The 26424-nt window shown below is 47.6% G+C and overlaps 1 protein-coding gene across 1 annotated transcript in view; it reads left to right on the forward strand.

Moving 5' to 3' along the window:
- SKI (SKI proto-oncogene) overlaps window positions 1-26424 on the forward strand; it is a 321932-nt gene that overhangs the window by 167564 nt on the left and 127944 nt on the right. Inside the window, exon 2 of the mRNA XM_044668646.1 lies at window positions 30-845. Within this exon, the coding sequence (XP_044524581.1) occupies window positions 30-845 (816 nt within the window). The remainder of the gene's footprint in view (window positions 1-29; window positions 846-26424) is intronic.

Raw genomic sequence — 26424 nt, forward strand, 5'->3', positions numbered from 1 at the left:
CTGCCCCGGGCGCCGCCGCCACCGAGCAGCCTCCGCAGCCCCCGCAGCCCCCACAGCCGCTGCAGCCGCAGCAGCCCCAACCCCCGCCGCCGCCCCCCGTGCTGCACCTGCCCCCCATCCAGCCTCCGCCACCCGTCATGCCGGGCCCCTTCTTCATGCCCTCGGACCGCTCCACGGAGCGCTGCGAGACCATCCTGGAGGGCGAGACCATCTCGTGCTTCGTGGTGGGCGGCGAGAAGCGCCTGTGCCTGCCGCAGATCCTCAACTCGGTGCTGCGGGACTTCACGCTGCAGCAGATTAACTCGGTGTGCGACGAGCTGCACATCTATTGCTCGCGCTGCACCGCCGACCAGCTGGAGATCCTCAAAGTCATGGGCATCCTGCCCTTCTCGGCGCCCTCGTGCGGGCTCATCACCAAGACGGACGCCGAGCGCCTCTGCAACGCCCTGCTCTACGGCGGCGCCTACCCACCGCACTGCAAGAAGGAGTTCGCCAGCGCCCTGGAGCTCGAGATCACGGAGAAGAGCTTCAGGGTGTACCACGAGTGCTTCGGCAAGTGCAAGGGGCTGCTTGTGCCCGAGCTCTACGTGAACCCCAGCGCCGCCTGCATCCAGTGCCTGGACTGCCGCCTCATGTACCCCCCGCACAAGTTCGTGGTGCACTCGCACAAGGCCCTGGAGAACAGGACTTGCCACTGGGGCTTCGACTCGGCCAACTGGAGGGCCTATATCCTCCTGAGCCAGGATTACACTGGGAAAGAGGAGAAAGCCAGGCTGGGCCAGTGCCTGGATGACGTGAAGGAGAAGTTCGACTATGGCAACAAATACAAGAGGAAAGCACCCAGGGTTAGTGTCACTGATCGGTGTCCCCTTGCCAGCCAAAGTCCTGCTCCTCGTACCCCTTTTTCTCTCTTTCCCCGCTTCCTCCCTCTGCCGCCCTCCTCTCCCCCCCCCCCCTCCCTTCCCCGGGGAGCACTCCTTAGCGGTGAGCACACTTTAGCCAGAAGCTTGCAAAGGCTTTAGTCCCAATATGACTAAGGTGATGCTCTGGACTGGGAGCTGGGAAAAGTCCCACCCTGAACGGTTAAAAACCCTGTTCTGCCACTTTGCTGTCTGAGGCCTCACAGTTCCTTCATCTGAGTGTTTTGATTCCGAATCAGTGTTAGAGACTGTGACCTCGCCCCCCAAGCGATGGGACCCATAAGATCTAGAAAGATGGGGGGGGGGGAGCATTTCAGTTTTAAAGGCTCCCTCTGCCATTGCTGCGAAACACAGTCTTCCCTCTCTGGCCTTCTTCCTCTCTTAAGCCACTTTAGACACTCCCTGTATCTTCTCAGCCCGGCCTCTCTCTCCTCCCCCCTTTACCTCTCCCCACCCCCCCCTTGGTCAGTTTGTTAAAATTCTGCTGCCTAGTGTGGGTAAAATGCATAATGCATCAAATGTAAATGCTTTCCCGGGTTACTTAGCAATTGCAAAGATAAACAGTGGTGGGAAGCGAGCCTCTCTATAGACTTCTAGAATTAAAAAAAGCACACAATCACAATAAGAGAAAAATTAAAGTGAAGCGGCCATTGTTAAGTCCGGGATCTGGTGAGGTGGAAGACGCTGTGTGTCTGGCTTTAGTGGTGCCCCGCAGTGATTGACTTTTCGCTGGAGCCTCTGAAGAGATATTAGATTTGATGTAAGTGTGAGAGGGGCTAAAGAGCTCCAATTAGCAGCTAGCTAAATCCCATGAATTTCGGGGACTTCTTTCACTCCGGTCCGCGGCGAATCCTTCCCTTTCCAAGGCGGGGAAGCCGCTAGTGAGGCAGGTGTCGGTGTCCAAGGTTGCAGGGGAGCCAGTGGCAAAGCCAGACTCCCAGACTCCCGACTCCGGTGATGGACTCTGTGAGTCTGCTGGGCCTGTCTGCCAGTCTATGGATCCCAGCATTCCCTGTGTGAGGAGAGAGATCTGGTTGGCACCTGGCATGGGTCCTAATCAGTGGGCACCAAAGCCATAGGCTCCAGGAGCTCCCGAGCCCCATCAGAATGTCTGAATAAGCGATGGGCCTGCCATTTGTTCCCGACTAAAAGTATTTCATTGCCTCCCTCCCTTTCTCTCTGAAATACAGAAAAGAGTGATACTGAAAGCCTTCTGGACAATACCGCTCTGTTGTTTGCTGAGGGTTGGAGTATTCGTGTGATCCTGCAGGAGTCTTGGGCTGTGGCAGATCTGGAGACCCATTAGACACTTAGACTATTCACTGAGATTCTCATTAACTTTTCAATGCCCCCTTCTCGCTCCCTCCCCACCCCTCAAGTATTTGTAACTTTTCTTTTAAGGATCCGGGCTTATTAAATTGCACATAGAAAATGCTGCATTTGCGCTCAGCTATTCTTGGGAGGCCTAATTAATTCAGCTATTGCATCAAACTTTTTTTTCCCTTCTAAATCTGTGAATAGATTCTCCACCCCAGTTTCTCTGGGAGTTCCTCCAGTTTGAGTGTCAGAACCATTGTAGGAGGGCTGCTGTAATGAGGCAAATTATCTCTTCTAGTTGGAGGTGGATGTGTTTTTAATGGTTTGTCTATCCTTAGCTAGTCAAGCACTTACATCCAGTGGCAGGTTGCGATTGACCTGTGTGTATACGTGTCCCTGTATGGGGAGGGGTGGGGGTGGGGTGCCCAAGAGGAGGCCAGGGAGGGGCGTGCAGGGATTGCAATGGGGAAGACTGCTTAGCTGAACTCCAGATTGATTGTCACTAAAGAAGTGGGCTGAGTTTCAGAAATGGAGCTGGCTGCCCCTCGTTGGGCGTTCGTAGGGCCCCGTGTCAACATTTCCTGCCTAGGAAGGACCCCTGCCTCTCTGTGGGCTCTGGGGCTGTTCCGGGGTGAAAGTTAGCCCCTTTCGAAGCTTACTCTGCTCTCTTTGGAGAAGCCACCCGAGATCCATACCTCAGGATTGTGGTCGAAGTTTACTGATCATTGTGGATGAAGTCAAATGGGCTCCCTGAGCTGTTAGACTGTTGCCAGAGGCAAATAACACTGGAATAATTTTTAGGTCATCTAGCCCACAGCTTGGGGAAAGGAGGATCCTTTGTGAGCAGAGGGTGTGTGAGCGTTTTGCATATTTGTCTGAGTGTGGGTTTGTCTGTATGTTTGTGGTATTTCTCTTTTACTGGGGTTGGTTTGGTCTGGGACTGTGGTGGAGAGTTTGGGACCCAAGCAGGACTCCACTGGTGAAAGCCACATATTTCAGGAGGCTGAGGTTGATGGAGCCCGAGCTTTGGTTTTACCCTACTGGGTGCTGGATTCGTTTGCCTCGTCCGTCCGTCCGTCCGTCGTTCTAAGCTAGTAAGGGAGCGAGAGAACTGACATGCCCCTACTCGCTTTGGAGACTCTGACAGTCACCTCAGAGTTAAGATTAACAACCACGACTCAGATCGGCCACATCAGGGCAGTTTCCTTCCCAAGAGGAGGTGAGCTACAGTGAGCAGACAGGGCCTGCCTGGGAAGAGAGCCTTCAACAAATACTCCTGGGCCTGATCTCATTGACTGATCCCTTGGCCTTTCTAGTTCTCCTCTGGCCTTTTCTGGGTTCTCCATTTCCCCCTTAGCTTCCTCTTGCCTTAGCTAGGTTGGCTTTCCCCTCAGATCCTTAAAGGTGGAGGAAGGAAGGGAGACCACTGGTGGAGTGGGGAAAAGCCACATTTTGTACGAGTTGAGGGCTGGCTTTGATGGGTCTCTGACACACATGAGTGTCCTGATCCAGGGTGAATCACAGGAACCTCTTGGAACCTTAAGTTTCCTCCTCTGGAAAATGGAGATAGTAATGAATACATCTAGGATTTAACCTCATAGGATTCTCTTGAAAGAGATTATATAAGTAAATTGGGGGGGGGGGGCAAACCCCAACCTAAATCCTTACCCAAACGCCACCATGTAAAAGCCAGCTTTGATTATTTCCCTCTCTGGCTCACAGTCACCTCGCTTCATCTTTACCCAGCTTTCCCCTGGTGTCCTCAGTTCTTGTAGGCCAAGGCCCTGCTTGGCTCTGCCCTGGTTTCCTCTGAATATTGATGCTTCTCTCTCCCCGCCCCTTTCCTCTCCCCCACCACAGGCTTTTTCCTCTCACTGTCTCTGGGCACTACAGTTCGAAAGCTCCCAGTTAGTGTCTTCAGGGTCCCCCTCAGCAGGAAGGCTCGCTTATCCTTTGACTCAGCCTCATGGCGAACCATTTTGGTCCGAGGCTGCTTCCTTGGGACTGCACACTGATAGCAGATAGATTTGATGGGAGCCAAAGGGAGCCCTCAGCCTTGGACTCCTGTAGATGAGCGTGCTGGGTACCGGCTCCTTCCTGTGACAAACCCAGTTGTCTTTTGGTCGGCTTCTTTCACTCAGAACTTTATTTCCCTTTTGTGTTTTATATTTTTAAAGACATAGTGATTTCAAATCACGCAGAGGAAAACATTTGTTGTAAATGTCCCCATTTGTTAGAACTCTCGGTAACTCTTCACCATTGATGAAGCAGTCAACAAACATTTATTAAGGGCCTACTAGGTGCCAGGACTTACTCGTTTCTTGGAAATAGGAGGCAGTCAGGCAGTCGAAAGTGCATTGGAGCCCTTTATTTGCAGGCCAGTGAGCACACCCAGGAGCCATCCCAGTGGAAAGCTACTATCTCTCCCCCCCTCTTCCCCCCTGCCAAACTGTGTTGCTGCCTGAATCCTGGACAGAAGTAGCTTTTGTTTGGACCAGGTGTGTGTGCCGAATCCCATAAAGGGGGACTTGTGTGAGCTTTGTACGGGTGGTGACATTTATTTATAAGGCCCCGAAGGGGGCAGGGACCCCCTCTTCTGACCAGTGGTGGAAGCTGGGGCTCCCGTAGGTCAGCCGCTGCCACAATTGACAGCCTCTAACCCAAGCTTTGGAAATACTGAAAGGAAGTGAAAACCCAGAAGCCAATATCAGCAGTTTTTTCAGGCCTGGAAATTGAGTCACTGAAGTGAATGTGGGATGCCTTCTCTGGAGGTTGTTAAAATGAAAAAGGTGTAGGAGGTCGGAAAGCCACAGACTTAGCTGGCTCTTCTTTCCAGCTTGGGAGCAGGTCCCTGATTTACCAGCCCCTGCAGCTCAGTTGGCTCTCCAGGGCACAGGAAGGCCCCGTAGTGAGAGGATTGGAGTGGAATCGGCACTCCTGCCTCCTTCTCTTTCTTCCCCTTGGAACAGCCCCTGTAACTGTAGGCTGGAAGGGAAAGAGAAGTCATTTTCTCTCTCTTCCTGGGTGTTCTTATTCTGTAATTTCCCCAGCCATAGGCGGCAGGGGTGAGGAGGTTAATACTTAATGAATGCAGAATGTTTGTGGGTGGGTTGGGGAGGGGGAAGGGAGGGAGAAGAAGAGGCTCTTCTCAGACCCCAAAGATGCTGTTAAGAGTTTTACTTGTGGCCAAGAGAGGGAAGTCATTCGAGGACTCTGGTCAGGCCCCTTTCATCTCTTTCACCCGAACCACAGTTGTCCTCCTTTCTCGTGCTTATCTAGCAAAATTTGCCTGGAGTTTTTAGCACACAAAGTGCTGTCATTTAAAAAGGGAGACAGGTTTGCCCAAAGAGTGGAAATTCATGCTGCTGTCTTGGCCCAGCGCCGGCGAATCTGTCTCCGAAGCCCACTGGGTCTCTGACAATGTCACAGGGTGCTACCACTTTCCCGACGGTGACGGGGGAGTTCTGTGTGGCCTCATATCTCAAAGTTTGAGGTTTGGGCTATTTTCTCTCTTCCTATGGCAGGAATGCGCCGTCTGGTTATTCAAGAGACAGGAAGTAGTTATTGTTTCTTATGACTTCAGCATTCTTTGCAGCAGAAAGAGTTAGCAACATTTGGGCTGGTTTATTTTCGCTGTGTGCACACCCTCCCCATGATTCCCCAAATTCTTAGGGAAAGTAGGTCAGAAAAAGGATCCCTTTTCAGGAGGCCCCCAAGGTAGAGGCCAGCTACCTGGCTTCAGACTCGGTCTTTTAACCCTAGTTTTGTGGCCGGGGGCCAATTTTACTTCCATTTGCTCATCTGTAAAATGGGTCTGATAAGGCTTTTCCATCATTTGCCTTTCTAAGAGGCTAGGAACCAAGTAAGAAAGTGATCCTTCAGATACTACATAAGCCTACATTACCTAATCACTTAGGTCGATTATAGAATATCAGCAGTTAGTAGAAAGAATTGATTTGGGGTAAGGTTCACAAACACTCCTCTAAAGAGAACCTTGCCCCCAAAAGAAAACAAAAAGGGTGTTTTAGCTCAACTCCTTTTTATATTTTAGCCAGATATTTTGGGGAATGGAGGAGGTGGAGAAGAAGGGAGATGACGGGAGGTCTTCTTTTCACTTTACTATTTCCTTGGAAACCTCTCTTTTTCCTGGAGGAGGTAAACATAAATAAAGGGAGTTGGAGAAAGTACCCAAGAGATTAGAAATTCAAGCTCCTCCTTCCTCCGAACCCGCCCTATTCAGCTCTATTCAGATTTTTGAAAACTGGAACTACTGCTAACTTGTCCCTTTGGGTTGGGCAGAAACAGCCCATTGTTCTCTTGGGTTCTGGAGGGAGAGTAGAGTTCACCCAAAGTCTAGCTCTTTCCTGGCCTTGGGAGGCAGAACATCAGGAGCCTAGCCTCAGCTCCTGTGGGCAAAGTCATTTTCTCTTGCTGGGCCCTGGGGGGTCCGCATCTATGAAGAAGGTGTAATTCTGGGCTGATCCACTTCACACAGCTGGCGTGGAAAAGCCTTCTGGGTGTCCCAGAAGTCTCGTACAGTGTTCACCCTGTATGGAGGGGAGCAGATTATTTTTAGAACGACACTGTTTGGCAGGATTTTTCTTTTTTTGGTAAATGCAGCCGAGACTTAGAAGGTCATTTCTTTTGTCCAGTCTTGCTTGTAAGTTGAAAAATACTCTCAGTCCTTTATATTGTGCTTTAAGGTTGGCCAGGCCCTTTGATCGTTCCCCTACTGAGTAGCTTTAAAAAAAAAAGGGCCCGAGGGTGGGAGTGGAGGTGAGGGAAGGAGGGGGCTCTCAGTGGGTGAGTGATTTTCCTCTGCTGGGCTCTGGGCTGTCGTTGGTTTTTTTGGATGCAAATTTTGGTTAACTCTGAGCCCCCAAGTAAATTGGCAGCGTTGAATTTTTAGAGTAGGGATTGTTCTTTGGATTCTTTTTTAAAGTGGGTAGACTCAAAGGCTGGGGGATGGATGCCTTCCATACCAAAGCCACCCGGTCCTCGATGTGAATTGGATTTGGATGATGTTGTAATGGTAACTGATAGGAAAATCAATGCTAATGGGGCCTTCCCAAACTGCCTCTTGGCTTTTCCGAAAAGGGCGGAGGGGTGGGGCCTAGGGGCAGCCGCATCTTAAAAGCTGTAATTGTCTTTTCAATGGAGCTACTTGGAGATAAGGAGGAAGGGAGCCAGTGCTTGGCCCGGCCTCTGCCTGGGGAGGCAGGAAGCCCAGGGCAGCCGGCCTTTGCTGGATTTCTGGACAGACAGATTCTCCATCTGGCTTCCCCAGCGAGGCCGTTGCCCTTGCCGGGGAGGGGCCCTCTGGGTGTCTGTCGCCTTGGCTTGCGGCCTCTGAGCCTTCCTGGGTGGAAGCTGATGGCCCCGGGGCGGCTTGCTTCCACCTCTGTCCTTTGCTTCTCCTTAACTCTCCTCTGTCAATGGCGTTGCTTTGAAGAATAAGGTCATTGACTTGGATTGCTGCTCGCTTTCTCAACCTTTTCACCAGCCGGTTTGTGTAATGTCTGTCTGAAATGTTGAGTCAGGGCATTGAAAGAGCAGACAGGATATCCAGCCTAAGGAAGTCTGGGCTAAGTGGAACTCGGGCAGGCAGGCAGGCAGGCAGGCAGGCAGGCAGGGAGGGGCGAGCGTGGCTCTCCTTCGCCATCGCAGACCACCCGCTTCAGGAGCCGGGCAGAGGGGCCTCTGGGAAGCCTCTCTGGGAGCTTCCCCATCCGGGACGGCCTTCGGGAGGGGGGAGGGGAGGAGGGGCGCTGCCGGGGCCTCCGCCGTCTCCCGCCGTCGCTGCTGTCTGCTGGGGCTGTCTGTCTCTCCCTCCAGGAGGTGTCTGATCGCCCGGCCCTGCCTGCAGATTACTGGACTCTGTGGCACACAGGAGATTTCACAAGCCCTTAGAATGGCTCTTTCTAAGGATTGCGCAAGTGCCGGGAGGATTTCTCCACTGGAGGAATTATGCAAGTTTCAACTGAAATGCTTTGAAAAAGATTGTCTTTGTTCGGAGTGAGAATACTGAGGTTGGAAGGACTGTCATCCGTAATTCCCGCAGAACCCCGCCGCTAGGGAAACTTGACTAGTCTTTGCTTCCTGGAGCTGGTCGCTGGCCTCATGGGATGGCCACCTCCTAGGAGAGCCAGCTGAGAGTGACCGTCCCCCTCCCCCCCAGAGAAGTATCTCACCGCGTGCTGCTGCAGGGTCAGTGAGCACGAAGGGGGCCCACCCGCTGGCTCCCTCTCTGGAGGTCCCGGATTCCCATGGACTCAGATACAGCCTGGGAAACTGAGGACCTGCATACGTGGCTAATGGGGGACCGAATGAGGGCCATCCCCGGGAGCTCCTGCCTCCGGGCCCTGCACTCTTTAGTGAATAAACCCTCCGCCCACCCCCAGGCTGGCTTAGAGAGCCTCTTCACTCTCACTGATACAGTAGCTTCTGGCCATAAACATTTTGTTTTTTATTTGACCCAGTGACCTTCCTTTTTTTTTTTTTTTTTTGTCTTCAGGAGTCCAGTCCTCTTTGGCCAATCCCGTGACAGGGGGAAAAGGTGTCGTGGCCAATAGAAACTTAGGGTTTTTCCCATAAGAGGTCTGTGTATCAATTGGCTCAAAGGACAATTATTTCTGGCTAATCTTTATTTGCTATTTGTTTCTTGCACTAAATGATGGCGCTGCTGGCTGTTACAGGAAAATGGCCAACAGTTTTGAGGTAACTTTGTTTCTTTCCAAGTTCAAAACAATTCCTCTGAATGGCTCTTGGAGGCTTTCGTGCTAGATACTTTTTGACGTTGTTTTTTCCTTGACAATTGCTGGGGCTCTTGGGGGGGGGCGGTCCTGAATCTTTTAGGCTGGCTTCTGGGATGGGAGTTTTTCATGAAAACCTAAACTGCTCTGAACCCAGGCTCTTTACTGGAAATCTCTCATTTCTCTTTCACTCACAGGGACTGGGAATACATTCTCTGGGGAGGGGAAACTCCAGGGAAATACCAAAATACACTGAAAACTCAGTTTAAAAAAAATTTTTTTTTTCTCATTAGAAAAAGCTTGTAGGCCTGATTGTATTGTGGTGATGGGGAGTGGAATCTGGAGACTTTGAGCTCTGTATCAAGTTAGGTGACTCAGCCTGGAATTTTGCTGCAGTTTGTAAAAGCCAACCATGATCAGGCTTGAATAGACGGTAACTGAACACCTGTTTAATATTAAAATCAATCATTCTGTGCTTCATGGCTTAAGCTTGTAATTCAAGTTCCTTTGAGTCATCCCCCTGTTCTTTCTTTTCCTTTTTTTTTTTTTTTTTGGAGGGGGGGAGGTTGGGAGGAATGTTAGAGAATGGCCTGTAGCTAAGACATGGAAAGAGTAGAATGAACTTTTTAAAAAATTGTTTCAAATTTTATTTTTTAAACCCTTAACTTCTGTGTATTGGCTCCAAGGTGGAAGAATGGTAAGGGTGGGCAATGGGGGTCAAGTGACTTGCCCAGGGTCACACAGCTGGGAAGTGTCTGAGGCCTGATTTGAGACTAGGACCTCCCATCTCTAGGCCTGACTCTCAATCCACTGAGCTACCCAGCTGTGCCCTAGAATGAACTTTCAAAAGATTCTAACTTAGAAGTTTTGTCTTTCTTGTTTTGTTTCTTCTTTTGGTTCTTTATGGTGCCAACCATTAAAAAAAAATGTTTAAAAAAGATTCTGCAGTGAGGCCTTTGCTATTTCATCATTTATGGAGAAGATAAAAGGATTGAGAAAAATTTGGGAGGCAGGTTATTTTTTTATTCGTTTTCTAGACTTTCTTGAGATGGGTGGGGTTGGAAGAGAGGTTGTGCGGGAGGAATTCTGGCCATTATTAAAGTGGATGGATCTTAATAGGTATATACTTTTTAGAATTTGAGATGAAATCTATACACATATTTAATTTTCAACTTAAATCGATGGTGATGGCTTTGCAATTGGTGCCAGTGGTGGACTGGAATTTAGGCCTAGGTTGGGTGCTTTGATGATTTTAGGATTCTTAGAAGACATTTCCGGGTGACAGTTTTCATAATATTTAGCCATTATAATAGCTAGTATAATAAATATATTATAACATAATATTATAATTATAATACATTCTAACTCAGATTGTGGACCTGGAAGGCACTCACTTACTCTAGGCATATTATAGCTCACCTGAATTTACTAGGAGTTTGCCGAATTCTTTTTGGGGGAAAAAAACCATCCTCCTTCCCCAAACCTGTGCTGTTAATTGTTTACTTCTCTTCATTGCAAAGGAAGTTAGAAACTTTGGAGAGGAATCAGGGGAGGGCTAAGTGGCGGGCATGGCAGAGATCCTGCCGATGCTGGGAAGGGGACTTTTGGTGGCCCCTCAAGTGTCTCTCTGGCATCCTGGGAGGGGCCAGGTCTTAGACTCCAGTTGGTAGGAAGAGATCTGGAGTACCTGACCCCCAGGCATTTGTTTATCCTCTTGATTCCTGGTCAGTTTAGGCAGGTTGCCATCAGTTCAAGGTTACACAACAGATGAATGTTTTAAAAATGACAGTGAGGTGAGGACTGAGCTGAGATGTGGACAGTAGCCCAAGGGGCCTGCCGCTAGGTGCAGCAGCCAGCATGTAGCCATTGGCGAGGGAGCCACTGAATTCGGTGGTGCCTCCCTTGATGCTCTGCGCTGGTGGGGGAAGGCCCAGGGAAGCACAAGATGGACATTTCTGATTTCTGCCAGATACTCTGCTGTGATCTGGGGCACGGCTACTCTTCTCTTTGGGCCTCGGGTTTCTCAAATGTAAACCAAATGGATGGAATCTCTCGAAGGGCTGTCCAAGGGCCTTTCGGATCCTGAAGCCGAGGTGACATCAGAGAGCCCTTTATAGTGTGGCTCTTCCAGCCCAAGTATGTGCAGAAGAGAGGGAATGTTCTCTCTCAGAATTCCAGAGAGACATTCCGTCTCTGCTGGAGTGGTCAGGCAAGGATTCCTCAGGTGGGATGTGAGGCAGGCCAGGGATCCGGTGCTAAGGCCTCCAGTGGATGCTCCGGCATCCTCTTAAGGTAGAAGTCACTGGTGTGAGCGGGGACAGGAATAAACTGGTAGCTTTTGTGCAAGAGGTGAACCTGGCAGGAAGAGGAGGAGGAGGGAGGAGGGGGCTGGCACCTGACCCAGTTGGGCCCTGAGAAAGGGGCTGGGGGTCCTCCTAACATCCCAGTGTTTCAGTTTGACTTCCTGGCAAAAATGCCATGAGCTACGAAGGAGAAGGGAAGTGGCAACCTGCAGATAGGCGAGACTGAACAGGATTTTTTCTGGAGTAAATATTTTCAGGAAACGACCCCATTTTCGCTCCCTCCCTTTGAAGGCTTGTGTTTTTTTTATTTGTTATTTTCTGAATCCGAGGCCATGAGGAATATTTCGCTCCCTTGCTGGCCCTGGGAGTTGGGGAAATGTGCTCCCAGTTCTAGAGCCCCAAAGACTTGGTGGGAGGTGGCTCTGGCCCTGGCTCCTGGGGTGCTGCCTCTGCCACGGTGCATTCTGGGATTTCCCTTTTGGCTGAATGGACGCTTGTTGGAGGGGGAGGAAGTGAATTCCCAGTGGGATAGTGGGTGGGGGGAGCTAGGGGGCGGAGATTGGGGGCATGTTCTGTTTCATATGCAAAGTACAGTGACCCTCCCCCCAACCACAAATCCTGAAGAACAAAATCTTCTTCAAAACCCATCGTGTGTCGGAGCCCAGCCTAGCAGCTGTTGGCTGTGTTCGCAAGAATATTAATGTTTCCAAGATGTACGGGAGCCTTTTCTTTCCTCTCCTTTTTTTTGGTGGGGGTTAAAGAGAGAAGATGCATAGTCCTTTGAGCAAGTACAGGTTTTCCCCTTTAGTGCCTCGGTGATTTGACCAGAGGCTGCCAGCTTCGGTTAAGGAGAAGAGTTTTTAAGTGGCTGAAGGGAAGGTATATTATGTCAGAGACAGAGGAGGGGACCCTTTTTTTTTTTTTTTCCAAACACAGAACTTGACTCATTTCATGAATAGCTGAAGGAAGAAGCTAGCTCGGCCCATTTAAGGATGGAGGCTCTCAGTTTAGGGGGGAAAATGCAATCTATTGTCACAAAATTTGTTTACATATGTTACAGTTCTCTGCCCTGTGAAAGCATTTCATTGACTTTGATTTGAATGGTTTTTCAATTACCTTTTAATTGGCTTGTCTAAGGGCAATAGTCTCTGCCTGGCTCACAGTAAGCACTTAAATCTTTTCATTCATTCCTTTCCTTCATATTTTTTTTTTGGGGGGGGGAAGGGCTAGTCTTTAGAATTCCTAGGCAGAGGGAAGTTTTAGTTTCCAGTCTGGCTCCATGTCACTAACTGGCCCTTTGGATCCCAAATACTAGGACCTTTTTCAATTTATTTACTTATTTTCATAATTAGCTTTTTAAAATATTTCCATTTTAGATTTGATACTAAGTATCAGCTAAGAGTTTGAGGTAAGGATCAAATGAAGATGTTTCTTTTTTTTGTTGCTGTTGTTTTTTAAACCTTCTGTCTTAGAATCAATACTGCGGATTAGTTCCAAGGCAGAAGAGGAGTAAGGGCTAGGCAATGGGGGTTAAGTGACTTGCCCAGGGTCACACAGCTGGGAAGTGTCTGAGGTCAGATTGGAATCCAGGACCTCCTGGCTCTAGGCCTGGCTCTCAATCCACTGATCTACCCAGCTGCTCCCTTCCCCATTTCTTTCTCAGCCCAGTTGATAAAACAGATCTCAGTAGTTAAATATAAGAAGATACCTTATTTAGTCTTCTGCAGGGGGGTGTTTGGTATCCACTGCATGCAGCATACCAAGTCACTTTGTGATTTTACTACCACAGAATGTAGCATCATTTCTAAAGCAGTTGTATAAATGGGAAACACGGGGGGCTATTTTTTATTATATGTTATATTATTTTTATNACGGGGGGCTATTTTTTATTATATATTATATTATTTTTATATTTATTATATATATTATTATAAATAATATATTTATTATTTAACCTTCAGAATTATGAATCTGCTTCATAAATACTTAGTAATGCTTACCAATCAACGGTTCTCAGCCTCACCTAAACATTGGCATCAATTTAAGGCAGAAACGCACCGAAGTGTTCATACATTTGCCTCCATGAGCCCAAGCCTGGGAAAGTGAATAGGTGGGGTTGTAGAAGGAGGCAAGAGAGACCTGGGTTCAAGACACAACTGTATGGCCACGGACGAATTTCTGAAGGCCTTTTTCCTTCTTGGGTTGTGTAGAAATTGCTTTGTAATCCTTAAAATGTGGCACAAATGTGAGCTGGGATACAAGGCTATGACGAGGTGTTTCCAAAAGGATCGTCTTGAACAGGGTCTAAGATGCCATCGGGTTCTCTTGAATTTCCCATTTCAGAGTGAGGTTTGAGTCAGGTAAGGATATGGTTGGTGCAATAGCTCATTCTTTTATAAGGAAGTGAACAGGGCATGAGTGGATTTCATGTGTTCATTGCTCTGCAAAGGAATATTTAGACTTGCCCTCATTATTCCCATTTTCTTAAGGAACAGGCCAAGAGACAAGTGTCTAAAGGGTCAAGATGTGAGGGACATAATGTATTCCTCTGTTCATCCCCCTTTGCTATTCATTGCAGGACTAGGCTGTATGCCTGCCCTTGGAAGCCTGTTTTGCATGAAGAATTGGGGCTTCCCTTGGGGCCTGAGCCCCTTTTATGTCACACAGTTTATTTTGGTTGAAGTTGTATTTTAAATCTATTTATATAGGAATTCTTGCCTTCCCTGACACTCAAGTCTGACATTCTTATGTCCCTGTAGTGGTGAAGTCATCAAGTTGGTTTATTTGAAATCTTTCTTGCGATTCTCAGTTCCCTCCACTTGGAATGATTAGGTAATCTGAAAAACACTGGGAAAAGGCACCTTCATTTATTTATTTATTCATCCATCCATCCATTTATTCATTCATTCATTCATTCATTTATTTGCTTATTCACTTATTTATTTATTTATTTATTTGTCTGTTTATTTGTTCACTCATTTATTTACTTATCTCTTCATTCCTTCATTTATTTATTTATTTATCTATTCACTTGTTTATTTATTTATTTTTAGGGGGGTGCTTTTATTCACATTTTTAATTGATTAATTAAGAAACTTTTCCCATGGTTCCATGATTCATGTTCTTTCCCTCCCCTCCTCCCACCCCTCTCCCTTAGCCAATGTGCAGTTCTACTAGGTTTTACATGCGTCATTGATCAAGATCTAGGAAAAGGTATTTATAAAAAAGGTTGTCTTTTTAGTGAAAAATATAAGAGAGAGAGAGAGAGAGAGAGAGAGAGAAACTTGGAACCCTAACATGAAATGACTGATTAGTTTAGCTTAGGTCTCTGGTAGGTAATAGAAAGAATACTGGATTTGGGTTCAGATTCTGGCTTTGAATCCTTATTCCTTGTGTGACCTGGAACAAGTCATTCTTTTCGATGCTTTATTTTCCTTATTGATAGAATTACAGGTTGGCCTAAATGACCTTTCAGGTCTCTTGAGCTATGATTCTATTAATAACAGTAGGGAGGAGGGGGCAGCTAGATAGTACTAGGCTTGGAGTTGGGAGGACCTGGGTTCAAATTTAGCTTCAGACACTTCCTGGCTTTGTGATCCTGGGCAAATCACTTAACTTAGTTTGCCTAGCCCTCGCCTTCTGTCTCAGAAGTCTTACTAAGGCAGAAAGAAGAGTTAAAAAAAAAAAAAAACCCAACAACCCAACAAAAACAACTATAAGAGGAAAAGATCTGGGGGTTCTTAGCAAACCATTCTTCATGACTAATACAATACCAACGGAAATAAGGGGGGAGCATTTCTTAATGTTGTCTTTTCTTTAATCTTTTCTTCTAACCGCATTGCTTTTATACCATTACCAAGGAAGATGCAGGTCTTTGTGTCCAGGGTTAGATTGTAACTGAAGCTGTTTTCCTAGCATTTGGCCTTCCAGTTGGGACCGTGAACACCAGCAGTGCCTGAAGCTGCTTCCCAAATTGCTGCCGAGGGTGGGGTACTGATTCTGGAATCTTGTTTGATCAGCAGCAGGTTCGCAGATGATAGTTGGAGCTCTGTGTGCCACAGTCACGCAGGAACTCCCGATGGGTCCTTCAGGTAGGAATACGGGCTTTTGGGTTTGGACCCCTTTTCCCTTAATCAAAATGGACCTCGAGGGTGGTTGTCTCCAAAAGGCAGCAGATCCCTGCTGCAGGGGAACGTAGCACCCACCACCCAAACTGCAGGCTTGGGTTCTGTTTACTGTCGTTGTTCAGAAAAGGAATAGTTTAAAATGGTGGAATTATCTGTTATGAACCACCCTGTTGGTGCTCACTTATTTAACCAAGCTTACATAGAGAAAGGTTGTGAAATATCTCCAGGAGTGGTCTGTCCCAGACAGAATTGCATTTGTTTGAGTTATTGCCCTTGGAATATAGTTCTCTTCCATAAAGATGCAGAGGTGGGACCATTAAGGTCAGGGAAATGAGTAGCTGTAATGGCGAATCCTGAAGAAGAGGGAATCTTAAGGGCTCCCTTTGACTATCTTTTTGATTCTTTGTTTTACCTGCACTCTTTCTCTAGCATCTGAGCTGTGTGGAGCCCAAACCATTTTTTAAAAAATTATACTCTCAAGTTGAATGATATGCAAATGTAGTCAATTAAGCGAGGGGTTTTTAATTAGCAGTTTAAGTTCATGTGTGAAGTGCCTTGCCTTAATTACTTGACAGTTTTGTTGTAAATTTGCTAAGTTTTTTTCTGCAGAACTATCAAAACTGTGATTTTTTTTTTTTTTAAACATTCTTATATTCAGCAAGTATCACCCAGCTTGCCTGACCTCAGTGCTTTTTTGTCTCGGCTCTTTACACTGTGAAGACAAGGTAGCTTCAGTAATTGAATCAAATGACATTGAAAAATTCAGTTTAATGGCTCCTGAAAACCTTGTGAGGCTTCAAGTTTAGTTGGCCAGTACACCAGCGACTAACATGAAACTTCTCTGCTTGGCTCTGCATTCTGCAGATTACCTTTATGGCCTATAGAGAGAACGCGTATAAAGAATGTGTGCCAGTTTCCCTAATCAGGGGAAATTAAATATTAGCCGAGTTTAAAGCGGTTGTCTCAGTGGAGTCTACCCTTCTGGTCTCCAGGAAGGGGGCTTAAGTCATTTTAAATATTTCACCCGCCTTTTTGATATGAGTCGCTCTTATCTGGCTGAGGGGGTGGTCTGTGACAGTCAGATCTGGATGTATCGAGCAGGAATGAACCTCGGGAAGTAGCTTGTCCTTTACAAATTTATAGCCCAGAAGCATAGGGTTCTCAGAAATGTAGAATTTGCACAGAGCTGCATCAGTAAGACTGACCACCAAGTCCTCTGTTCCAGAAGGTGACCTCTCATCATCCTCCTCTTCCTCTACTATCTCTTCCCTTAGCCAGTCTTATGAAGACTGAGATCTGAACAAGTTTCAGGCCTTGCTTAGGGCTAGGGCCTATGGATGATGATCGCCAAAGCGATGTAGGAAAGGAACAATACTGATTCAGGATAATTTTGAGACTGAAGAAAAATAATGGCGTGTGTAGAATAGGTGGCATATTTTTCAGTAGACGTGGAAATGTTGGGAAAGGGTGATGGATGCCTGTGACCCTCTAAACATCTACTAGCCAAGAAAACGAAGGCAGTGATGATTGTCTAACTTGGCGAATGTGGAAGGTTTAGGCGCAGCTACAGAATCGCCTTGCTGTTGATACTCGTCTAGTAGGGAGTCTGGAAAGCCATCAGCCTTCTTCTTTGGTCGCTGGGAATTTCATGACAATCTGGTGTTTAGGTCACCATCCGGCTTAAGAGTCTTTAAGCTGCATCGAGCTGGGTTCTCCTCTTTTTGGCAATGGGCTCTTTCCTAGACACTGGGGAAACGCACCCATAGGGCATCTGAAGATTGTCTCTGCCTTCATTGGCATGGGGCATGGAGTTTTCCCAGCCAGGACTACATCAGCATTGGAAGAAGCCTACTTGTCTCTCTGAGATTCTTCTGAGAGGGGTAGAAGGTAGTTGTTCCTGGAGATGTTCCTGCTTGAGCAGAGTGTTTCATTCTCTTTTCTTTTTTCTTTTGTTTTCCTAAAGAAATGTTTACAGAAGTGCCCACGTTCCCGAGTCGATAGTCATCTTTATTAAAGATACCCTGGCACTCTCTAAATGCCCAATCAGTTCTCCTCTCAAGGTCTCTTCTACAGATATTTCAGGAACTGGTTTCCAGATTACACAAATATCAAGTGTTCATTGAATTGTTGCCTGGCTCAGTGAGGGTGCAGCCAAGCTTGAGTGCAGTTCTTCCCTTCAAAAAGCCCTTCCCCTATGGGGAAGAACATACATGCCAAGCTTTCCTCTGATTCTGGCTGGTGCTAAGGGAGATGAGGCAGTTCACAAAGTATTTGAGCATCTTGCACATATTAACTTGAAAAATAACCATTCACATTTTTATAGCACGACAGCCTACGAGGGAGGAGTGTGCAAGCAGCTTCCCAACAAGGGGATTGAAGTTTGCAGAGGAAGCTTGGGTTCCCAGATCCTAAAGCTTAGGGTTCTTTGTACCATGCAGTGACTGTCTCTGTAACGCTTGTGTGCATGCGTGCGTGTGTGCGTGTGTGTGTGTGTGTGTGTATAGTGTCAGTGACTGCCTCTGTAACATTTGATACTGTGTGTGTGTGTGTGTGTGTGTGTGTGTGTGTGTGTGTGTGTGTGTGGAGTTGTTGGGTTTGGAGATGAGATGTGGATCCTTCCCTCACAGAGCTCACAGTGTAGGGAGAGAGGGGTACGCAAGGGCTAAGCACAGATAACTGTAATGCACAATTTCACAATTTCACAAAAGATTCTCCACACTTAAAAAATAAAGTGTTAAATGATAGCTCTAGTCCAACTATCAATAATATGGAATTAGGTCTTGATCAATGATACATGTAAAACCCAGTGGAATTGTGCGTTGGCTAAGGGGGGTTAGAGGGGCTTGGGGGAGAGGGAGAGAATGTGAAATATGTAACTGTGGGAAAATATTCAAAATAAAAACCTAATAAATAAATAAACAAACAAACAAATAAGAGCTGGAAAAGGAAAAAAAAATAAAGTGTTCCATGAAGTCTAAAGGAGCAGGCATGTCATCACCAACCCAGGGATCAGGGAAGCTTCCCTCGAGGAGGTGTAGAAGTCAGCTTGGGCTTTAAAGGCTATGGAGGAGTTAGCCAGGTGTAGACGGGGAGGAAAGACGCTGTAAATGTCCGCCCCTGCCTGAGCCAAGGAAATAGAAACAAAGTCTAGGGTGGGGCATAGAGTTGCCTTGCTTGACCAGAGCTGGGTATTGAAATGAGGCTGGGAAGAGAGAGCCACTTTAGGACTTGACTCTGCGGTCAAGAAGAAGCTAATGGAGATGTTTGAACAGAGGAGTGATTTCTCTCCGATGATCCTGGCATTGGTAGGGATCAGAGCCTCTCAGAGTTGGAAGCAACCTCAGAGACTTAGATAATCCGACATGAACCTGAGCAAGAATGAATTGGCTTAACTCAGGTCAACAAGAATTTGTTCAGCATTTACCTCCGCTAAGCACTGACATCTTGGTATTTTGAATTGTTTACTTGTGAACGAATCAGTTGCTATAGAAAAAATAAACTTTAGATTGGTTTATTTTGATGAGAAAACTCCTTTTTCCAGTAGGAGCTGAGCACATCGTTCTTTGTGTGTGTTGTTTTTTTCCCCCCTTTTTTGTGTTTGAGATACAAGGAATTGCAGTGCCATGTTGAGGTCCTGAAGTTGTGATGCTTCATGGAAGATCACTGACCTGAAGAATCAGATCACCTGGATTGGGTTCCCATCGCCACCATGTCTAATGCTAGCGACCTTGTCTGGCTTGCCAATCTGCTTCTGAACTTGTTAAAAAGGGGATGATATCAAGAGCTCTGGCATTGTTTAGGCTTGGGTTAAGGATGCAGCAAATGAGTTTAGTGAGCGTGAAAGACATCCTCCAGGAGTGACAGGGGAGCATATCCTTGTGGTTTGTAGTTGCAGTGGTACTCTGCATTCCCTATAAAATTAAGATAATAAATCACACGTAGATTTGTGCTAGAAGGAACATGGGATTATTGTTCTAGACCAGCCTCCTCTTTGTGCAGAGACCTAGAGGTGAGGTGATTTGTCTGGGATCCATGATGGTGGAACTGTGAATAGGTGTAAACCCTGGCCTTCTCTCTGACTCCGAATTGAGACTCTGAGCACAGCACCAAGGTCTTTCAGAGATGAGATGGCATGATGCGATGTTTTCTTTTCTCTGGTCAGGGCCAGCCCCAGAGTTCCTGGGAGACCTTGAGCTGTGCCAGTAACTTAGCATGCCCTGTGCTTTGTGGGAGAAATCACCTAATTTAACTGCAATGGAGGAAATAATGTCCAAGGCATAGAGAAAATTGGATGTTTTCTTCTGTAATAAGCAAAATAGACAAAGGGAAATTCCAAATACCATGCAGCCCTGCTAAAAGCATGAGATAAGAGGGCCTAATTATTTGATTGTTCCTTCTTTCTCCAGGACTCACTGTGAATGAAAGGAAGGAGGGGGTTTGTGATCGGGGAAGGAAGTGGTCTAGGTTGGTTGCCCTTTGAAGGGTTCTTAGGCCTGCACCCCTGTCTGATGATGGACTCCTTGGAGGATCTCACCAGGATCATTCTGAAATGGAAGCAGCGTGTAGTGTCCAAGAAGTTTGGGTTAGGTATCTCGGAGAAATAGCCATGACCATTTGATATCTGGACAGTACTGAGAGTGATAGCCAGAGAGAAGAGCCCAATCTCTGTGATAAAGAACTAGAATTGGAGTTTGGTTCTGCTCGCTCCCCGGGCACCTAGAGGTTAGAGCGATTGGGGCATTAAGCCAGGAAGGTGGGTAAGCGAGGCATTTTCCAATTGGACACTGTGATATCTTTACCTGTTGTGGGCATTCAGTTTACCTGTCCTGGTATGCCTTTTTTTTTTTTTTTTGTTTTGTTTTGTTTTGTTTTAAACCCTTGTACTTTGGTGTATTGTCTCATAGGTGGAAGATTGGTAAGGGTAGGCAATGGGGGTCAAGTGACTTGCCCAGGGTCACACAGCTGGGAAGTGGCTGAGGCCGGGTTTGAACCTAGGACCTCCCGTCTCTAGGCCTGACTCTCACTCCACTGAGCTACCCAGCTGCCCTTGGTTTGCCTTTTTAAGGGCACTGATAGATTATTGGTTTGTGCTTCACTCCAGGAAGGGGGGTGAAGAATTTGGGAAAGAAATGGACCAGAGGCGGGGTCCGAAAGTTGCTTCCCTACATATTAAATGTCTTTTATGTTTAAACATTTGGAGCTAAAATGTCTTTAGAAGAGGATGAACCCAATTTATGGTTCTTATTTTACAAATGAAGAAACTGAGGCAGAGAGAGATGTACGTTCTTGTCAGGGTCAGTCAAGAAGCATGTACTGAGGACTTACCACATGCCAGGCATGGTGCTAAGTTGCTTCTCTTCATGATAAAATGAGAAGAATCTTTTTTTTTTTAAACCCTTAACTTCTGTGTATTGACTTATAGGTGGAAGAGTGGTAAGGGTAGGCAATGGGGGTCAAGTGACTTGCCCAGGGTCACACAGCTGGGAAGTGGCTGAGGCCGGATTGGAACCTAGGACCTCCTGTCTCTAGGCCTGACTCTCAATCCACTGAGCTACCCAGCTGCCCCCAGAAGAATCTTTTTTTATATAACTACGGGATTTTAGATTAGAGAAGAAGGAACTTTATAATAATCAATTATATACATATAGATAATTGATTGATGAATATATATGTATTTCTATACACACACGGAAGATTCTCCATAAGAGGTTCCTCAGGGCTATCCAAGGTTGTGCTAGAAGAGGGCATGCCCTCGTGGGTCCCAGCAAGGGGCAAATAGGGTCCTTGTGCCCAATGGTAGGCCTGCCTGATTTTAGAGCGGTTCTTCACCAGCTTGGGCTCAGGGCCATGGATTTCTGGGCAGAATAGCTTGAGAAGGGCCTCTGCCTTCTTTGGTCAGAGCAGGAAGGATGGTTAGGCACAGGGTCGGGGCCTTTCGAGCTAGCCGGTGTAGCTTCTCCTTAGAGAGAACTTCCCCCAAAGAGGCTCTGTCCTGGAGGTGCTCCCAGAGGGATATGTTCTTGAATATGGTCCTATTTAGTGCTTTTTGTTTTGTTTTTTAAAGGAAAACGTGCCTGTTAGTACAGGGTTTGAGGTGAACAGGCAGCAGTTGTGTGAGGATAATGGCGCCCTGTTTCAGGGCTCTCCTAATGGCTGTAGGAGCCACCCATGGTGGGCCGGCTCTTGGGCAGGTCTGGCAGTCCAGCGGGGTGGGGGTGGGGGGTGGAAGGGGCAGAAGCTTCCTTTCTCCAATGGAAGGGGCAGCTGGTTTTCTGCTTTCTTCCCTTCCCTTCTTTGGGTCCTGCATTTTCCATCAAGTTCTCTCTCTCTCTCCCTCTCTCCCCCTGTCTTTTACTAGGCTCTTTCATGGTACGAGTCTTAGTTGTTAATTATTAATCAAGTTGCATATTAATCTACGAGTAATAACTACAGTGTTTGGAGGCAAGACAAAGATTGAAGGAAATTCTCAAATAACTTGGAGGAAAACTAGTTCCAGAGGCTTAAACAAAAGGAATCTTTCTGAAGATCACCTGATCGTTCAGACCTTGGCCTGGTTGTTTATTTACTGTTGATCTGGGGGACGAGGTTATGTTGGGGTACAGTTTTCAGCTTTGAAGAGCTTCAGCTCAGTGTGTGTGCTTTTAAGGGATTCACGAAGCTTCAAACTGCCCTGAGACTTTTTGGGGACACCCTGTAGGAGTGTGTAGGGACAGGAAAAAATGGGACGGTTGCTTTGCTAAAAACTGTTTAAAATACTTGGGATGTCTTGAAACAGGAAACTCATTTGGGCGATTCAAGGCATCAGCTGGACCTCCCCTTTGCCTAGCCCGAGCCCATTTCCTAACATTTTAGGGACTGAAACTTGACATTTTTTCCCCCCTAAAAGATTTTAAAAATTGTTTAGAACTTTTAACTTTTTCGTGATTTCATTCCAGAGAATAATAGTAACCTGGAGTCTTCCCCGACTCCCAACCCTTTTAGAGTGGCCTTGAAAACAAAGAGGCGAGCAGAGGGGAGTTTTCAAAGGTCACAGATCGGAGGGGCACATGGAGCCCGTGTTCAGAAGGGGATGGAGGTGAGAACAGCCGTGGGCCCTGGCAGCCGGTTCAGAATTCAGTCAAGCTTGTTAGGTCAGGGAGGTCAAGGACCTTTAGGGGCTTGGGGGGTGGGGGGGAGCGGGAGGACCTCATTTCTCAAGCTGCATTTCTCTTGTGGCAGGAGGGCCAGCTTGGAAACAACAGCCTGATGATTGTTTTGAAGAGGGTTGGAACAGCAGATGACTGGGGCCTGGTCTCTGGAGTCGGTGACATGGGGCCAAGCCTGAATTTTCTTGGTTGGTTCTGAGCCTTGAGCTCGGCCCAGAGAATGGATTCATCCTGACCCAAACGGTCAGATTTGCTTGGTGGCAGGTGACTCCTTATGTGAAATCGTTTTTTGGAGGAGAGGAGGGTGGGGGAATGGTGGGTAGGATTCGGCCCCTCCCAAAACAACCCGCCCGTGGTGGGGAGCCCCCGTTGGCTGGGTGGACCTGGGGCTCTCTTGGTCCTTGACCAGCTAGTAGCCCGTGTCCACCCGTGGCGGCGAAGGGGTGTGTGTGTCCCTCCACCACACTGACACAGTTTGTCTTTTGTGGTAGTGGCGGCCTCTGAAGTTTACTTTTTTTTTTTTTTTTAAACCCTTGTACTTCAGTGTATTGTCTCATAGGTAGAAGATTGGTAAGGGTGGGCAATGGGGGTCAAGTGACTTGCCCAGGGTCACACAGCTGGGAAGTGGCTGAGGCCGGGTTTGTGAAGTTTACTTTTTGCCTTTTTCCCCATGTAACGTTCCGTCCACCCAGGGATTATTTGTGTAACACCATTCATTTCACTGCTCGCTCTCCAAAGACTGGCTTGCAGAATTGGATGTTCCCCACCCTCGAGAGTCGGAGATGTGGATAAAAACAAGAAATAGCCACGTTCGTTCTGGTACCGGGTTTCTAACTCGGCCCTCCTCGCCGGTGTGGAGGCCGAATAACTGAGCCGGCGCACGGGAATGAGGTCCCCGGCAGCCACGTTTTAGTGACGGGCCTCGTGATCCCCTATTTCATGGCTCCGTTTCACCGAAGGGCCTTGTTCAGATTTACAGCGGCATTAAACCGACACACAGTGTAGTTTGTCCTGAGTGTTCTCGAGGCTGAAGAGGGAGAGATGGGAGGAGGCCCTTCTAGGCCTGGAAGCTTCTTCCTGGCCTTTCCAGAGAGGCTGCCCCGGGCCTGGAGGGTGGGATGAGAAGGGGCTGCCACATTGGGATTTTAGGTTTTGAAACTGCTGCTGGGGGAGGGGAGAGCTGGAGAAAATCCCCTTTGGGGGAGCCACCTTCTGACGTGAGCCCACGATCTCCCCCCACCCCCAGCCCGAGGGCTTTGTGTTTCTCGGCCTGGGCCAGCCTATTGTCCGGGCCTTTAGGGGCTGTGTTCCCATGTGCTCCTGGGGCACTGACACATGACCTCCCCCTCGCACACAAAACCTAAATATACTGCCCTTTGCAGGCTTGTCACTGCACACACATCACCCCCTTGTCAGCATCCCAGATGGGAAATAACATCGGAGGTCAAAGGAGGAGAGCATTGTCTCTTTTTTAGGTCCCTTTTTAAGGATTCCTTTCTCTCTCCCTCTCGCCATAAATGGGGGGAGGGAGGCCCCCCCTTCCCCCTCTCCACCCCCCCCCCCCAAACTGCCTTGGGATGAAAAGAGAGAAAGTAAGCCATGATTAGCATTGCATACTGGAGAAGAAAAAGCTTGGCTTCCTTGGGGGGTGGGGTGGGGTGGGGGCGCCATGCATATTTACATGTTGGGCCCCATCTTCCTGGAGAGCCCTCCCAAAGGGAAGCCCAAGCACACATGCTGGTGGAAGTTGGGACTTGTCTGAAGAGCCGGGCAAACTTGAGGAGAACGGCGGAGCCCTCCCTCTCTCCCATGGGTCATCGGGCCATTGGAGAGGTGCAGGAGTTGGACTCCTCCAGGGGATTCTAGAGAATTAAAAAAAAAAAAAAATCACTGTCTTGGCACCCTTCTTCCCCGCCTCTGTCAACCCAAAGAGCTTCCCCCACATCCAAGTTAAACTCCTCCTTGTGAGAGGGTGTGAAAGGAAGGCTGCCATTGGGTGAGCCACTCTGCGGTTCCCAGGCTAGTCATGACTTTCTACTTTCAGTTGATTGGAGATGAGGAGCCAGCCAATTGAAATATTGAAGGGTTAATGAATTCCTGGGGTGCCGAGGTTACTCTTCTTTGTCCCTCTTTGTTTTTCACTGTTGAATATTAATAGAGCGGAGAGCAGGGGGGGACCAGGTCTCCTCACTTGTGTGCCTCTTGAAAAGGGGTTATTCTCTCTCCCTTTTGGGGTTTTGTTTTGCAAATATTGTTGTCCGGCCATAGCTGGGATTCCTCCTGGTCTTGGCCGGGCCCCCTAGATGTCAGCTGGGAAGCCAGTTGGATTTAAAGGGATAATGCTCTGGAAATCCAAAAACAGCTCCTCCTTTGACCATATTTTCATGAGGACTTTTCCCTGAGCACCGCAGTAAAAGGGGGGACAGCTTTGGAATGGGCCATTTTTTGGGGTTTTTAGAATCTGACCGTTATATAAATGTAGGTGCACATAATCAATGTGTGTGTGTGTAGATGTATGTATGTATGTATGCACTTACACGTCATCCATGAATCTCACCGAAGTGCCAGCCAGTCTTTAGCCAGGCTCAGTCGGGGCAGGGAGGACAGTCCGAACAGTGTTTGGCTCGTGTGTGCTTAACCAAGCTCAGGGCTTTATAGACCGACACGGGACCTCGAACATAGTAGACGCTCAACAGATATTTGTTAAATGATTTATTTTGTCGGTCAAGATGCATTTTTTTTTTAAACCCTTAACTTCTGTGTATTGGCTCCTAGGTGGAAGAGTGGTAAGGGTGGGCAATGGGGGTCAAGTGACTTGCCCAGGGTCACCCAGCTGGGAAGTGTCTGAGGCCGGATTTGAACCTAGGACCTCCTGTCTCTAGGCCTGACTCTCACTCCACTGAGCTACCCAGCTGCCCCCAAAGATGCATTTTTCCCTGGAAGTAAGTCAGGGCACTTTCTAGGCCTTCAGGCTTGCTGTCTGTCTGCTCCTTTGATTTTGCCCCACCTCTTCACACTCTTGGATGTAGGGACGATGGCCCGGTCCAAAGGGTCCCGGAGGATAAAGGGAACACAAGGCTTTGGTGGTCCTTAAAATGGTTGTCTTCATCCTGCCGTTTTATTTCTTACTTATGGCTGCATGGATCCGGGGGAAGGTTCGAGGGCTTCTCCCTGGGGATGTTTCCACTACAGTAGATAAGCAGAATTTATTGATAATTTGAAAAGGTGTTAATAATAGTGGAAAGAACTGGAGCAGCTCTGGAGCACAGGCCTGGAGTCAGCAGGTCCTGGTTCAAGTCTCTTGACCCCCATGGCCCAGCCCTTACCGCTCTTCTGCCTTGGAACCAATACACAGTATGGATTCTAAGAGGGAAGGGAGAATCAGCAGAGCCTCCAAGAACTGAAACTGGTAAAAAAAAACCCAGAAAATAAGCCAAGATGGAAGGCAAGGGTTTATTTGAAAAATAGTGGGAATCCTGTCTCTGATAATTACTGGTTGTGTGACCCCAGGCCAGCCCCTGAGAAACAGTGTCCTCGCCTGTAAAATGGGAGCAATGGAACTTGTTCTATCTCCTCCAGAGCTGGGAGGAAGAGTCCTAACGTGCCACCGAGGTAGAAGCTTGATCTGTTATGCCTGTAGCATCGTGTTGGGTGCCACAAGGTTAAGTGTGTCTTAGGTCAGTGGCTACTAGGGAAGAATTCATTTCCAGGTGATGGAATTTTAAAGTCGACCGCCAAGCGTTTGTTAAGTGCTTTCCTATGCCAGATGCTGTGCTAAGAAGTGTAGATCCGAGGAAGGCTCCTATTCATTCCAACACGGGCGACCCCCATGTAAATAATGTGGTACAAGGAAGCGAGAG

This window comes from Gracilinanus agilis, chromosome 3 (genome assembly GCF_016433145.1).
Source record: "Gracilinanus agilis isolate LMUSP501 chromosome 3, AgileGrace, whole genome shotgun sequence".
Classification (NCBI taxonomy): Eukaryota; Metazoa; Chordata; class Mammalia; order Didelphimorphia; family Didelphidae; genus Gracilinanus; species Gracilinanus agilis.